Here is a 15458-nt window from a genome sequence, read left to right on the forward strand (position 1 = left end):
TTTGCTAAAATAGCTCCTTCTACCTTAAAAAAACAAAAAACAAAACAACAACAACAAAAAAAACCAAAAAAACAAACAAAAAAAAAACAAAAAAAAACAAAAAAACCCACAATTGTATAAAAAAACCAAACTGGACCACTGTTATTTTCAAGATCTCTATTGTTAGACAAAGGAAGAAAACTCCATCACTGGAATGTACCCACGCAATGCACGTGCAGTCACAGCTGAAGCAAAAGCCTGACTGTGGTTTGTATTCACTGTGTCTGTCACTGTCCACCACAACTGAAGGACTTGGATCCCTGGTAAATTCTAGGTGTGCATATAATTCTAGGCTTGCATATCAAACCCATGGGCTTTATCAAAGGATGGTTTGTAACTACCATCTTGCAAAGCTAAATATCTTTCTAGCTTCAACAGCGGAAGAAGGGCATAACATCTGAAACCCACCAGCCTGGCCTAGGATTGGAAGGGAGCCACACAGAAAACGAGGAGCTACATTTAAGGTACAAATAGCAACTTAAAAATATCAATATGGACAGAAACATAAATGACTATGGTCAGAAACCCAAATAAGAGAATAACGTTTTGGCCCATTTTGCCTTGCAAAGTAACTCTGGTGCTACACAGGATATAGATGAACAGATGTGCTTCAAGAAGTGCTGATCTACAGCCAAGTCGCACTGTGGGATATATATATACAAGGCTCCCAGCACAGTCCATGAGATTTAACCACATGTATCTGAGCATGGAGGTGTCCCTTAAGAACGCAGTGTTAAAGCATGCTTGATCTTTGGGGAGTTGCCTTCCTGTCCTTTGGTGGACTCGCTTTGGTCACCTGCATCTCTTGAGTTAGGCCGCTTCCTCCGTTACTCGCTGAGGTGCTGAGCTGCTGACGCAGGTGTTTGCTTATGTGCCACTGTCTCCATTTTCTCTGAACTTCCAGCTGAACCTAGGTAGAAAGACCACAAAATACTTGGTTTGGCTGGTTTACCTTGGAGCCCTGCACTGAGAAGAGCAGTATAACAGGAAAGGGAGAGACTGTCACCTTTGCCAAGGTCTGGATTTGTTTATGTAAGCCACATTTAAGGGACGAGGGCAGGGCCTGTGTCTTGTCACTTCTGGAGATAGCGCTGCTGTAGATACGTGATTTTCTGTCAACCTGTTTTTCTGTTTAATTATTGGTGAAGCTGTTTACCGAGACTAGCTGGCCTTAGTTAAGTGTCTGGTTTGGATTTGTCAAGGATTCTTGTATTATTTACAAAACAGGACGTTTTGACACTAAGGGTAAAAAATAAGTGCAGATTTTCTTTTCTGAACCACTTATTCTGAAACCCTGTTAAAGCACCATTCAAAGCATTTTCAAGCCCTCGTTCCTTTCAAAGAGACTTTTCCTTCCGACCTTCTAGACACTAACAGTTTGGTTTTTCAATTCCCCTCCAATAACCTCGGGATCTCCCAGGTCTGGATGACATTTTCCCCTGCCTCTACCAGCACCAAGAGCTGGGAATTATGCATCAACAAAGGCAACAGTCATCTTCCGAAGGCTTTGCCTTGTGAGAGTCCTAATAAATCTAGACCTGATACAGCTTTTTCTGAATTCCCTCCCCAAGGATCAAGCAGAGAAAACACATGCTATGACAGATGATGACATCATACTTGAGGACTGGGCTCTGATTTTCAGTGTGACAGTGTGTGGGGTAGTACTGCCATCCTGTACTGCCAGATGGTAATAATGCCATCTGGTTTAGGAAAGGGCTGCAGTAGTTAAGCAGTGAAGTTTGCATCTGGCATATGATGACCTAGGTTTGCCTGGGAGGCATTTCAGGGGTGATGTTAAGTATCTGGAAAGAAAATCCTCAAATAAAATGTGTAACTCATGGGGGAACATATCCTACTAATTCATGAGATATACTTGAGCAACAGGAAAGAATGTTATTTATACAAAACTCACCTCACCATTAAGAAAACAATAAAGTACAGCCACGACAAAACCCTGAAAGATAAAAAGAACTGTGGTCACAGAATTAGAACTGCAGTTTCCGCTTTTAAATTTGGAGGAGATATCTGAAAGGAAACCAGGCAGCTTGTTGTTGCCACTAGGGCTCTGTTCTGTGCAGAGCTTCACGTTATTCCTCTTACTGCCTTAAAAAGAGTAGCATGTCAAATATTACCTGGAATGATCCAAGAGCCAACTCAAAAAACAGCTGGATTTCCATTGTGCCACTACTTGCGTCTTCGGGGAAGAAAGCAAAGATGATGTAGTGAACCCCAAAGAGTGGGATGAGGAGAAGTGTTGACTTGGCAAGTCTCCTGAGAGCAGAAACAAAGGGGAAAGCTGGTGTAGAAGGGGCAGAAGGAGCCAAGGAGAGCTGACATGGTGTAAAGTTGCAGTGTGCAGGACTAACTTGTACTGGTTGAAATCGCTGCTCCGTCCTTCAGGTGAGCTGAGCTTCCTCATCAAGATCCTTAAAATGTCGACAAAGAGAATGAAATTAACCTGGAAGAAAAAAAAAATAGAAGAAGAAAATGAAAGATATTACTAAAAAATCAAGCCAACAGTAATGTCCCATGACTACAAGTGCAGCTGCCAGGCCTCAGCAGAGCCACTGGGAGTGTTGTAGTTGAGCAGGGAGAATGGAGGGGCTGGGGCTGACATGTAGGATTAGTAGCTGTCACTGTGTCCATCCCTGTCTCCCAGCCTTCCCGGCCTTTAGGGGCTTCCCTAGTGTTTGCTAGCTGTGTCCACGAAGGAAAGGCAGGGAAATACAGTGGGGGTGTTGAGATATATGGGGTTGAGGCCTGAGGATTCTGTGGTGTTGTTTGTTGGTGTTTTGTTTTTTTTTAAACTCAGAAGATCAGATCTCAGCCGTATCAGCTTTTTACTGATGAAAATCTGCTGGGAATAGGAGGATTCCCCCTGGGAGGAATTGCCAGTGAGCAGCACAGCAACACTCGTTAGTCAGGGAGCACAAAGGAGCTTATCAGTGTTGATTTTCTGCCCTTTGAACTGCTAAGGACCGTGTGCTGAGAGGAATAAAGAGATTAGATCTGAATTCTCAAGGTCTGGCTGTTTGTTTGCCTATGTGGCTTATGGGTTTGAGAAAAGCCTCTGCTAGGTGAGCAGGCAGGAGCATGCAGATGGCTCCGCCTGAGGCAGATTAGGGCTTCCGGATGGAGGTGAACTCTCAGAGATGAACGAGGACTGGGGTTTCACCTTGCAGTCATTAGGAAAAGTGAATGCCAGGGCTTCGTTGACCCTGAATCCCTGTGTGCTCCGCAGCTTTTGTGAGGGTGAAAGGACTGCTTAGTGGTAAATGAGCGCAGGGTTGAACCCACCACCTCTGACTTGGGTTTCCTTGAGTGTGCAAGTGTTGCAGTTCATGTTTTGAAAACATAATGGCGCCTGCTGGCAACATGGAAATCTCCACAAACCTCTGGGTTCTGGCTTGGAGTGCCAGAAGGCTGCTAGACTAGCAGCTCTCGCCTTCCTCTACTGCAGCTTTACATGAATCATTGCAGACCCCCAGGGCACCACACTTGGATGAACAACTATCTCCAAGCAGCAGTTCCAGGGCCTCGGTACCTGAAGCTACAAAGGTGAGCACAAGCAATTGCTCACACCATAGACGTAAAGTATTATTTGTGCCAAAGTGTTCTTTACATCAGCTCTGCCTTTCACCCAGCAGGTTCACACTGATTTTCAATGCCTATATCTCATTTCAGTGAGTAATGCCTTAACAGTTTAATTGCTGTCTACTGACCTACAGTGTGTGAAACCTGTGAGCTGCTTTCATTGCTGAAAACAAAAGTTAATGATCGTGTCAGGCAAGTTGTTTTTGGCTTTGCTAAGAGGGGCAGTGACCAGGAGACAGAAAAGCTATTGTACTGAAATGTATAGCATCTCGGTTTCTCCTCCAAAGCCTTCCTTGAAACAGACCAAAACAAGCTTCCACAAGCCAGCCAAGTTCATATGAAATCAACAGGATGTGGAAACCTGATCTTCAGGCTCTTGCTTCTTGGGAGGACGCTCTAGCGTTCCCTTGCAACTTGGCTTCAGGGCATTGGTCATTGACTAATACCTGCTGTGCAGAAGTTGCTTAAGCAGTAATTCATGTGTCACACCAGTTCAGGCACATGTCTAAGACTGGTTCATTAACACACTTCTGAAGTATGTTGAGTAGATGATGTCTAACTTGACAATATTTGAAAATACAGTTTGAATGTGCTTGTTCCAGAAAAGACTTACAAAAATAGACAGAACTACAGGGCCTCTAATGATCCACCAGGTATTGGCATTTGTGTTAATGTCCCAACACCTGCAAAAATAGAAGAGAAGGTGCATTCAGTTATCAAAACACTGGTCTGTTTTCAAAGGGATTTGGTCTGTATTGCACTTCGGGTAGGTCCCTACTTCCTCTTCTACAATATGAATTTCCTGTTCCCACCTATCTGGTACAACATTTTTGGGAAAGCAGAAAACTGTCCACCTGCACTGGACAAGAAGTATATCCTGCTCTTAAAGCAGGATGTTTTTCCTGCTTCAAAACTTTCCAAAACTTTGCAAGGGAGAAAAGAACAAAGCTTCACTGATCAAGTGCAGGTGTTTCAAACTTCACAAGATGAATACATACTTGAAAGTCATCTCCCACCCCTAGAAATGCTCAAATGAAATTTGAGTCTCTCAGCTTGCTTAGCCGGACTTTTCCTCTTCCCCTGTGCTTGGATCCAGTTGTGCACCACAATTAAGTGGCAATTGATTTGCTTGGCTGCCAGTGGTGTGGAATGAGCAGGAAATCCCCACAGCAATCTGCACAACTTGGCCCTTTCCAAGCAGCTTACCCAATATTTTCACTGAGCTGTCTTGCGGTCGCCCAAGCAGCAACAAAGACAGTTGGGGCACCTGCAATTGAAAAAGCCAGTCACTGCTCCACAAATCCACCCCAAAGGCAGAAAAGACTGACAATTATTCTTACTAAAAGGAGAACCATTACCCCATCCAAGGGTGATGAACCACCAAAGGAACTTCTTTTCTGAGAAGAAGGAAATGACCAGGAGAGAGTGGAGGTACAGTCCCTCCACAAGGAGCCAGCTGTAGTTAGACATGATGCAGTACTGAAAGAAGACCATGGTAAGCTTACAGCCAGCCTGAGGAAACAGAGGGTAATTAACTTTTTCTGTCATTTGTATCTATTTTCAAGAGAGTTTAAAGCATTGAACATGTTTTCCAGGGCCCTGATCCCAAATATCTTCAAGATATTTTGTTGCCAATTAAAAGAAGAGGAAAAAAACGTTTCCAAATTTATGTGGTTCTTTTCCAGAACCTGAGGCTGCAAACTTGCATCTTATTAGCAGCTCTCAAACTGTAGTACAAGTCAGCAATATTTAATGTGTTCTCCTATTTTCCCTCTAAGCACCATTTACCAGGATCTATGATTCATGTAAGAATCTCCACCCCAGTTTATCTCATGTTTACAGGCCGTGGCAGCCATATTTAGGTGCCTCTGTGTCCATGTACTGAACACTGGGTGCCTTCTGTGGACACCAGTCACTGCTGGCCAGCAGATGAATGCAGACATCTACTTCTGAGCAACTTGGATGCCCTCTGCTCCAATACTTGGTGGGATCGTAGATACCTGCAAATGGGCATCTGTAGCCATGAGAAAGCACACCTGAGTTTCTGTGTGTTTGCTCCAGCTTGGGCTCCTTTATCATCCTCATACCTCTCTCAGTATGATAAATAGAAAGCTAGGACAGAGATTTCCTTCCCTGCATGCTAACTACAGATGAGATCCTGCTGGGAGGCTGAAGCATGGAGCAAGCTGGAAGGCAGAGGGTTACCGTGTATGCCTCACAGTAGTTTGTGTCTTCAGAGGAAAACAAAACGTTATCTTTGATGAAATTTGATGAGGCTCGCAAAATGAATGATGTGAAGAGATGCATGTGGATGTAGTTCCTCGTACAGCGAAGTCTCCTGTAACAAAGACAGAACTCCTATGAACTAACATTCCTATGAAATAACATTCCTAGACAACACATGTCAGTTTTTTAATGCTGAGCTGAGAAATTAAAACACAGCTTTTTTTGTCTCTGGAAAGAAGATTTGTGCATTTCCAAAGAAGGACACCCTAAAGAAGGCCTTGAAAAGCTGAAGTCACATCTGCTCCACTCAGGTACTAAAAAAAGGCAAACATTGCTAGAAGAACTAGGATTTCATGCCAATACGCTTGGTCTAGCGTACTGGTCACTGAATAAGGACTAAAGTGCAAATTCCAGGTTATAAAGATGCATTAAGATAAGCTGTCTGTCAGGTCACTGCTGTAAACATGCAATGCTTTCCCAGAAGTCAACACAGCAGTGTTTAGAGCAAAGTTTTAGTCTCCAGTGAAGAGAAGAGCAGCAGGAGGAAAGAGAGCCTGCCCAGGGACACTGACACATGGCAAAATCTTATCATGGAAGTGGTGCAAACCTCAGCCTGCAAACTATGTTCAGCTACATTTTGGAGAAGGCAGGAGAACATAATATGAAGAAAATCTCTCACATTTTTGGGGAAACAGAACTCAGCTCATTCCTATCACTGATTTATGCGAAGCTTTTCAGAAATATTTACAATGTTTAACTTGCTGTGAAAGACACCAGAAGTGTCTGTGTTTGCTGAGATGACCAGAGGTCCTGATCAAACCCAACCAGTGATGCTTCTCCTCACCTTAAAGAGGCCAGGACCACCAAGGCAATTGTCAGCGTCACCAGGGAGGTGCAGTACCCAACGGTGTACATGGTCTTCAGGGTCATGAAATAGGAACGCTGCAGGGGAACAGATATTCTCATCTTCACCTTTGATCATCTGTTAGAAATCAGCCCCTAGCAAGAGAAGGCTGCCCTTGTATCTTAACAAGTAGATTTTCTTGTAAAATCAGCTGCTGAAGTTTTAATCTCAGCAAGCCTTTGAAGAAACATTTGTGCTGAAGAAAACCTATACACAACCCTGCCTGGGGTAAATCACATTATTCAGTCTCTATTTATCAGATTGAGCACGTCCCTCCCCCAGGGCTCTAAAGAAGCAATGCTAGATCACAGGCACTCTGACTCACTCTCGCCTCGTTTGTTGTGTCATTGACGTTGTAGCCACAAGCAATATCTGGTCTTGGATATGGATGGGACCAACCTTCGCTGGTGCAGTTTCGATAGACAAAACCTGTATGTTAACAACAAAAAAAGGCAAAACCAGGTGTAAGCATTTTAAATTGTACCTTTGTTAGTCAGTCACAAATGCGTAGGGTTGCTCCAAGAGCAATGGAACACTTTCTCCCCAGGCAGTGAGCTCTGCATAGCTGGAGGTGAAATGCAGCTGAGCTGATTATGTTGATACTTGCCCAGTGTGTTTGTGTGGGTCATAATATTGTTTGCCAATTCAGGGATGACTGTGATGGATGTGTTTTTATTAATTGCAACATAAATAATACTGTTCAGTACATCTGGTGTTTCTTGGCCAGCGTTCCAAGATCAGCAAACATACGATTTGTTCAATCATGGATTCATACTCCATACAAATTACTCAGATGTTCCCAACTCAGGTTTGCACCATGTTTTGTCACAGTCTGAAAAGAATGCAAAATGTTAGACCAGCACAGTTTTTATTGATAGGATTTAAATGGAAAGCAAAAAGCTTGCCCTCACTGTCAGATCCAGGCATCATCTTGCACTTAATGGAAATCAGAGGCTAGGCTAACTCAGTTAAGTTAGACTTCTGAAAGGAAAACACTTAGGTTCATTGAGTCCTTTGTGTCTTCCCAGTCCATGGAGAAAAAGAGGCTTTCACAGAATTCATCTCATTTTCAGACAGATGTTTGTACAGGGCAGTTTTCTCACCTATTTGGGCGTCCAACTCCCCAAGTCAAGTGTGACTTGAGCCACCAAGATGCACATGGTTAAGCAGGACAGGTGTGAACGTGCTCACATTCATGTCCTGCACTAATTGTGGAAGCAGGCAGTCCTGCCTTAAACATCTCCTGATCTCACTGGCAGAAAATGGCCCTACCATGCAGGTATAGGCTATAGGCTGAAGAGAAGCTTTCACGAAGACATAACACCACTGCCTGCTGTCCTAATCACATGCATCTGTCCAGTAAGGAGACACCCTTTACAGTGTCCTGTTTCACCGCTGTTTGGAATGAAAACCTGAAATCGGCAGCCCTTCTTAGTGGAAATCTTGACAGAAGACACTTTGAAAGTCTATTTTTGTATACACAACTAGCCACAGGGACTCTGAGGTATCCAGTTTCTGCAAAACATCCCTGCAGTGTTCAGAGAACAGAGGAAGATATGCACACAGTGGTGTCTGACAGTGGTGTCTGACAGTGGTTTATGTTTTTTGGAGCCCTGCTGGGGCTGTCAGGACAGTCAGGGGCTCCTGCTGCCTCTGAACTTATCCTGGTGACCTGAGAACGTGTCCTCACTTGCTCTGCACCCACCTCTGTACAACTGCAAAGCACTGCAAACATGCTGAGATCTCCATGTGGGAAGAGCTCAGGGTGTGTCAGTACCCTGACACTACTACTCTGATGCTTTTATGAACATCTTGTTCCAGCTTAACATCACTGGAAAGGCCAGGATTGTTTTCAAACAGGTTTTTTTGTATTCTGCTGCAGTATACAGCAACAACAAAAGCAAGAGAAAGAGCTCTCCCAAACATCTCTCCCCACTGTTCTGTCTTCATGGGGCCACAAAGATGAGCAAGGGACAGGAGAACTTATAATATGAGAATGCTGGGACTGCTCAGCCTGGAGAAGTTCTGTTTCGAATGCTGTCACTTTGATTAATGCTTATCAGAAGTAGCTCAGCTCTCAGCTTCTCAGTCAGGAGAGCAACTAAAGTTTAAAGCTGTTAGCCTATCTGTCTCCAAGATAATGCAATGCGCATTGAACATGTAGCTATGACCTTTGGATGTCCAAATTCCTGTTTTCCTCCCAAGCCGATTCTGGCTGGTTGGGCAGAGGCAGGGAGCGGATCCCTCTAGTGGCTGCACCAGCACGGATTGCACTGTACACATTCAAGGCTCAGTATTGCTGTGCTGGAGATTTGTGAGCACGTGCCCGACAGAAAGACTGTGACTTTGTATCGTGTTTCCTCTGTCCCCATGCAAGATGACAGGATTCAGTGGGTAGCTGCTGTCTGTATGTACAGAAAGCAGCGTGGTATTTCTTTCGATGCAAACAGTTTGTGCCTGATTTTATTTAGAGTGCTGAATGCTTATCCTCCTAGTTATCTAATCCTTATTAGACAATCTGATATGTTGTCTCCTGTTTCTCCTTCCACAAAATCAATGCCTGCTTTTCTGTAAGCACTGGACCTCATTAATTCACATTCTATAACTAAAGCCGACCTCTCCTGATTTGAATCATTAACTCACAGAGAGAAATGGAAGCACATTTCTCAGACATTGTTCAAAAGCAGAAATGAGCAGAAAGCAGGTAGAAACTACTACTTACTGGCTTGCGATTACTGTACTGTACTGTACTGAGAATAAATTTCACTTGGTTTCTAACTGAAAAATACATTAAAAAAAAAAAAAAATAGTTGCTTGAGCCCATCTCTTTTTGAGCAAGGAGTTTGGTGAGCCATGGGGATCATGAAACCTGAGTTCTGTGCACTTTTGCCACTTCTCTGTATGGAGACTGTCACAGCTAATAGGTGAACCCCAGAACAGATTTCCTCTTGAGGGAGGCACAAAAGAGGACCTTTCCCCCTACCTGGCTGGTTGTTTCTGCCAAAGCTTGCATAAACTTAATGCTGTGCGAACTTTCGCTCTCGTCAAGCTTGGTTGAGACCAGTCAGAGTTATTTGGAAGAAAAGACAGACTGACTGAAGAAAGCTCCCTTCCCTTAAGAAATTAAGTGAAAAAGCTGCTTTACATGACAGCATTTATTTCCTCCACTTTTCTTTGACTGACTAAGAAAAACAAACTCTTGCAACATCTTACTACTTTCTCACCTTTAGCTTAGTGATGGAAATGGAGCTGCTAGGTGGCCATCCGGCTTTAAAAGGACAGAATTTCCTTCAAGTGAGGGTGACATCTCTCTAAACACCACATTGAACAAAAAACACTCAGTGTACTTTTAGTGTTACCTTGTTTCCCAGTCAGCATCTGGAAGAATTTGGGGCAGTGAGCACTGACAGTGTATCCCACAGCAGACGAAGGCCAGCAGCTCATGTTATCCCACATCCCAGCACATCTTCCTGGGGGCAACAACAACACACCATAGAACTTCTCCCAGCAATGAGACACCATACAATATTACACACCAATGAAACATCATGCGGCATCTCCCAGAAATGAAGCACCACACCACCTCCCTCAGCAAAGCACCGTGCAGCATCACCCAAGGGCTAAAGAAGCTATGGTAACAGGGATGCCCTGCTGGGTGAGACAGAGCGAGTCCTTCTGGGTGCTGTTGAGAACTGGATGGGACAGAGCAGGTCCTTCTGGTTTCAGACCAACCCCAGCATCCCATTCTGGTCTCTGAGAGCCAGACACACAGCAAACTGGGCTGTGTTGAGCCTTACATCAGGCCCTCCTCTGCTCCCTGTCCTCCCAGTTTGGGAACTATTGAATGGTGCTGGAAAGATAAAGGAAAGCAGAGGTAAAACATTTAGATCACATTTCAACTTTTCTAAAGCTCCCACTTTGAATCAGCCCGATGTTTTCTTTGCATAATCCTTGTGTAAACACAAAGAAGCACAACCTGACAAAGAGTTTAAACAGCTTCAGAATTATACTGGGCAAAGCTGCTCTCTTTCCCTGCGTGGTACACTGAGGACAGGCACAGGGTCCCCAGAGCTTTGTTCTTCTTCTTTAGATTAAAGTCCTGCAGGATTATCTCCACGCAGAACTCAGACATGCAGATAATTAAAGGATGAAGAAATCTGCAGACTGAAAGCATTATTTCCTGTAATAAAACCATTATTTTATAATTCACCAAGGTAACAGACCCTCATTGAATAAAGACCAGCAGAAGGAAATTCCTGTGCTCTCTCTTCAGAAACCATTACGTGAGGACAGCTGTGTACCCTGTCCTTGTTTATTTTGGGGGAGTTTCTCTGCCAGGAGAAGGTGTGTTTGCAGAGTTACGGTGACATACACGGGCTGAGTCACTCTGCCCATTTTCAGTTCAATGCTTTCTGCTACATGGGTAGCCCTGAACTCACACCACAGTGCCCTGTTTCGTCCCCTTTGCACAACAGTTTAAAGAGCTATTTTGATGGCCATTGGAAACGCATTCTCATAGATTTAACACAGTCCTGTTCATTTAGCTTCTTTCTGTGTGGATATAGGGAGGGGGCACAGAGGGCAGTGGACTCCTGTATTAAAATACCGAAGAGGATGCTTAAGATTTGGATACAACTGAAAACTAGATTAAGTCTCTTTTACATGCAATGAGACAGATCTGCATTTTGGAATATCTGCCAAGCTCCTCTGAGTACTCCACTATCATCACGCCCCAAGGCAGAGCTCACACCCATCAGTCTGCATGGATCACAGGGATGGATAACACTGAGAAAAATGCAAGCTAAAAAATATGCAATAGATCTTCCCTTTGAGTCCTGCCTGTGGGCCAGGCAACAGCGAAACTATCATGTGTCTTAACACCCTCAGCTAGAGAGGAAGGCTTTGAAACTAAGCAAAAACCTCATGACTTGCTCCAAACCCTGCACAGAGCACGTCTCATGGAGCACCGTCACCTCTCGTGCTGATGAGGATCTTGCCACCTCATGGTCTACAGAAGCCATTCAGGATCAGTTCAGTCTGCAAGATTATGGATGACACAAACCCAGCCCCAGCGGTGATGGCTAATCAGACACAACATCTGTTGCCTCCATCCTGATCCTGAGTGCTACGTGGGGCTGCCGACCCAGCTGCTGCCAGAGCTAACTCTCCAATCACAGGCAAGCTTAAATAACTGCTTGTGTGCCTCCTATTGGAGGAACATGGGGATATTGAGCTACCCACCCGACTCGAGAACAGCTTTCAGCTTGCACATTCACCCACCTTCACTTGAGCTTAGGAGGAGATCGTTTTCAGGCGTCCTGTTCCTTGCCTCCAGGGACAAAATCTCGGCACAGTTTTCTTCCTCCTTTTTCAAGACACTCAGGAGGTCGCAGACAGGAGGGACAGCCCTGATCTGAAAACATAAAAGCAGCAGAATTACTTTTCCTCTTAAAACTTACTTAGCAACGCTTGCCTTCCTTATGCTCCTACTCTCCATCTGATGCAGTCAATTGGTTGTGGGCAATATTTCCTTGAAATGCAGTCAATTTTCTTAATTAAGTCTGCTCTTTTCTGATAGCAGTAGGCAAGTACAGACTTGGTTCCTGCTTTCTCCCATTTGTTGACATTGTTACTGAGAGAAATGAGCCTGTTACTCTGCTAAACAAAGTGCCTGAGCAAGGTGATCCTCGTAAGGACTGCAGAAACATTCAGGGCACTGCTGGACTTTCCTGGAGTGCTTAATCAGCCACTGCTGGCAGTGTTAAACCACAGACCTTCACAGTTCATTTTCCTAGGTGACATTCACTTACACAACCAGTCCAAATATGTCCACTGGCTGCAGGCCACCCAAGCCTGTTCCCCTGCTACCGATCATGGAACTGTAGGAGCGAAGCCAACAGCAGCACTTCACTGAGATTTCTTGCAAGAGAACTGATTGTAAATCATCCTGAGCTCATTCTTTCACAGACCTCCTTCCCCATCCTCCTTTCTCACAAGGAAGGGTTAAAACATAAGTCTTAACTCAGTCCTGATGTAGTCACTGAATGTGCAGTTTATGTTACATGCAGCTGAGCCAAAATTAATGTACAAAACAGCTATCTGCCATTAAAATGGCATGTATTGAACATCATTGTAAGGTGATTTTTAGGACAAGATCCTAGTCCATTCACCTTGCAGTATGCTTAATGATAACAAATCTTCCCACACAACATGATAGCCTGATTCCCATTTGTAACAGACCTGCTTGGTCCCCAGTGAGCAGGAAAATCTACTTGCACCACTTTTAGCTGTTTCCATCATTTTAAACAAAGAAAATATTGGCTACACCCAGGTTCCCATTATGACAAATTGCATAGCTCCTTGTGAGCTATGAAATAAATAAAACTAAAATAAATCATTTTTTTGCATAATGAAATGAATTTTCTTGAATTGTTTGTGCAAAGAATTCAGGTTAAATAAGCTGTTCTCTGGTACCAGGATTTAAAAGCATTAAATCCCTTCGATCCTGGAAAAAAACGAGAGATGTCCAAATGGAGTAATACATCCAAGGAAATGTAACTGCATTTAGCTGTTTCTGTTGTTGGCTGAAGGCTGAATTCGATCATTTCTGAACACTGACAGATGATTTAAACATTATTTATCACTCTCTGTTGCTGAACATTTGTTTACCAATAGTAAAGCAATCAATGTTTTCATCACACACTAGAACAAATGCAACTGTTCAGACCTGAAGCTGACTTCTGTTGCATTATTTCCAGAAGCTGTCTTGGAAATATGTTAAAAACCATAGTGTTGAAGTGTTGAACATTTAAAAAGATCAACAGAACTGGCTTGGTCTCCATGAGGGTGGCTCGTTGCAGTATAAGCACATGTAAAACAAACGTTAATCATCATGTTAGCTACACTTCTTATTTCATCAAAGAAAATTTAAGATGCCAAAAGAAATCTAATCACATAAAATCCATTCCAAGCAGAAATAGTTGTTCTAACTCAGTGTTCAAAGTGCATTTCTTAACCTGTGAAGGAGTGGATCTAAATGCTATTTAATACAAAGATTATTTGCATCCACTGAATTTCCACACAGTTTAATTTGAAAATAAGTGGTCCAAGCTTCACAAGTGGCTTAAGGGAAAACAAAGGATGCCAGGCTGTATGCCATAAACAAAATTTGTATTCTGAAGGACTGGAAAGAGAGCGAGCTGAAGGAGGTGCTCTCAGCAGCACCCAGAATAAAGACATCCATTTACAGAGCCTTTTGGTGGTACCTAAAAATAAGAAACCCAAATGGCAAGAAAACCAGCACAGTTGATGTTTTAGTACAAAACACAATGAAAGCAATGCAGACTGCATTCCCAATGCAATTAAAACATCTAGGCAGGTTTTATCAGAGAGCAAGGCAGATCCCTGCTGGGACAAAGAGCTATTTTGCCAATGCAGCAGTGATTCTTTATACGGACTGGGGGTTTGTCTCCTAACTTCTCACAACTGGGTGGACAGATTTTGGACTCAATTTTCTGTGCTTTTCAGAATTGGAAAGCACTCAGAGATGACACTCTAGGTTCAGCTGTGTTTCTGATGGTGTTGGGTGACTGGAGTACAGCAGCAATCTGCACATTAATTCCCAGAAAATGGGAAAAGCCAAAAGGAAAATCCAAAGTGTGTGGGGCAAATATCATTTGATATTCCTTCAGCCCCAATCAGGGGAGGCATTAGCAATGGTGGGCATTTCCCCTAAGGAGATTCCCTCCTGAGTTTACCAAAGCAGTAACATTTCCCGTTTATACAGCTGGGGAAACAGAGGCAGCCAGCATCTGGCTGTCTGAATGCTGTCAATTAGTGTGGGAAGCAGCAGAAGCAAGAATAAAAATAAATAAATCCCAGCTTACACACAGACCTTTAAAGGAAAGACACGGCGACTTCATGGGATAGAGGTGCATTTATTCATTCAACATTATTCCATGCAATCAGGAATAAATAGCTCCAAGCACCTACCAGAACAGCTGAAATCCCGAAGATGATCACCGAGATGGTCCACATGTTCAGCCAAAGCCCGCTTCCCGCATCCCTCATGCACCAGAGATCACCAGGCTGTCTCTGCTCTCCTGCCTGCCTCTCAGCTCCCCTCACTTTGTCCCTTTCCCTCCTCGCTTTTTCCTTTCCCAGCTTTGACCATCCTGAGCCAATGCTTCAGCTGCAGAACCCCAGCCAGCATCAGCAGTGACAGGACCCCCCCATCCACCCTCCAAGCTCTCCTCCTCCTCTGCAGCAGCCTCCTGTCCCAAGAATAACAGCACCTCTGTGGGGCATGTTCCTGCTATCGTCTGCCTGCCTTCCTGGCTTTTACTCACTGCTATTGATGGGTGTCGGTGGGGAACGATCATTCCTCATGCTCCCATGATAAGGGACCAAGCAGGGCTCCAGTGTAAGATGTCAGCCCCACGATGGCGAGGGTAATTTATCAAGGGGAAATAGTCATTAGTGTAGAACGCAGCCAGGGGAGGACCCAGCCCTGGAATAAGTGCCCTGCTGGGAAACAGGGTTTGAGGAATGCAATCCAGGCTGGCTGTGCTGCTCTGGCTGCCGGCAGCTCTGCACATGCCTCCCACAGCCAGCATGCAGCACTCAGCAGTGGGGATTGAAGGGTGGCAGAGGTTGCTGTGGGGGAACTGGGGGGCTGGAGGTGAGCTAGGGCTTG

At 44.2% G+C, this 15458-nt stretch overlaps 1 protein-coding gene across 1 annotated transcript; it reads right to left on the reverse strand.

The window, feature by feature from the left end:
* Nucleotides 1-772: 772 nt before the first annotated feature.
* SCTR (secretin receptor) lies at nucleotides 773-14975 on the reverse strand (the record flags this gene model as incomplete). The annotated part of the gene is given in 14 exon segments (XM_079538807.1): nucleotides 773-949; nucleotides 1952-1993; nucleotides 2172-2310; nucleotides 2406-2497; nucleotides 4247-4316; nucleotides 4840-4900; nucleotides 4992-5145; nucleotides 5839-5971; nucleotides 6704-6801; nucleotides 7089-7192; nucleotides 10123-10233; nucleotides 12050-12176; nucleotides 14756-14948; nucleotides 14950-14975. Coding segments are annotated over 14 exon segments (1527 nt in total).
* Between the last annotated feature and the right edge of the window lie 483 nt (nucleotides 14976-15458).

This window comes from Tetrao urogallus, assembly GCF_951394365.1.
Source record: "Tetrao urogallus genome assembly, chromosome: 8".
Classification (NCBI taxonomy): Eukaryota; Metazoa; Chordata; class Aves; order Galliformes; family Phasianidae; genus Tetrao; species Tetrao urogallus.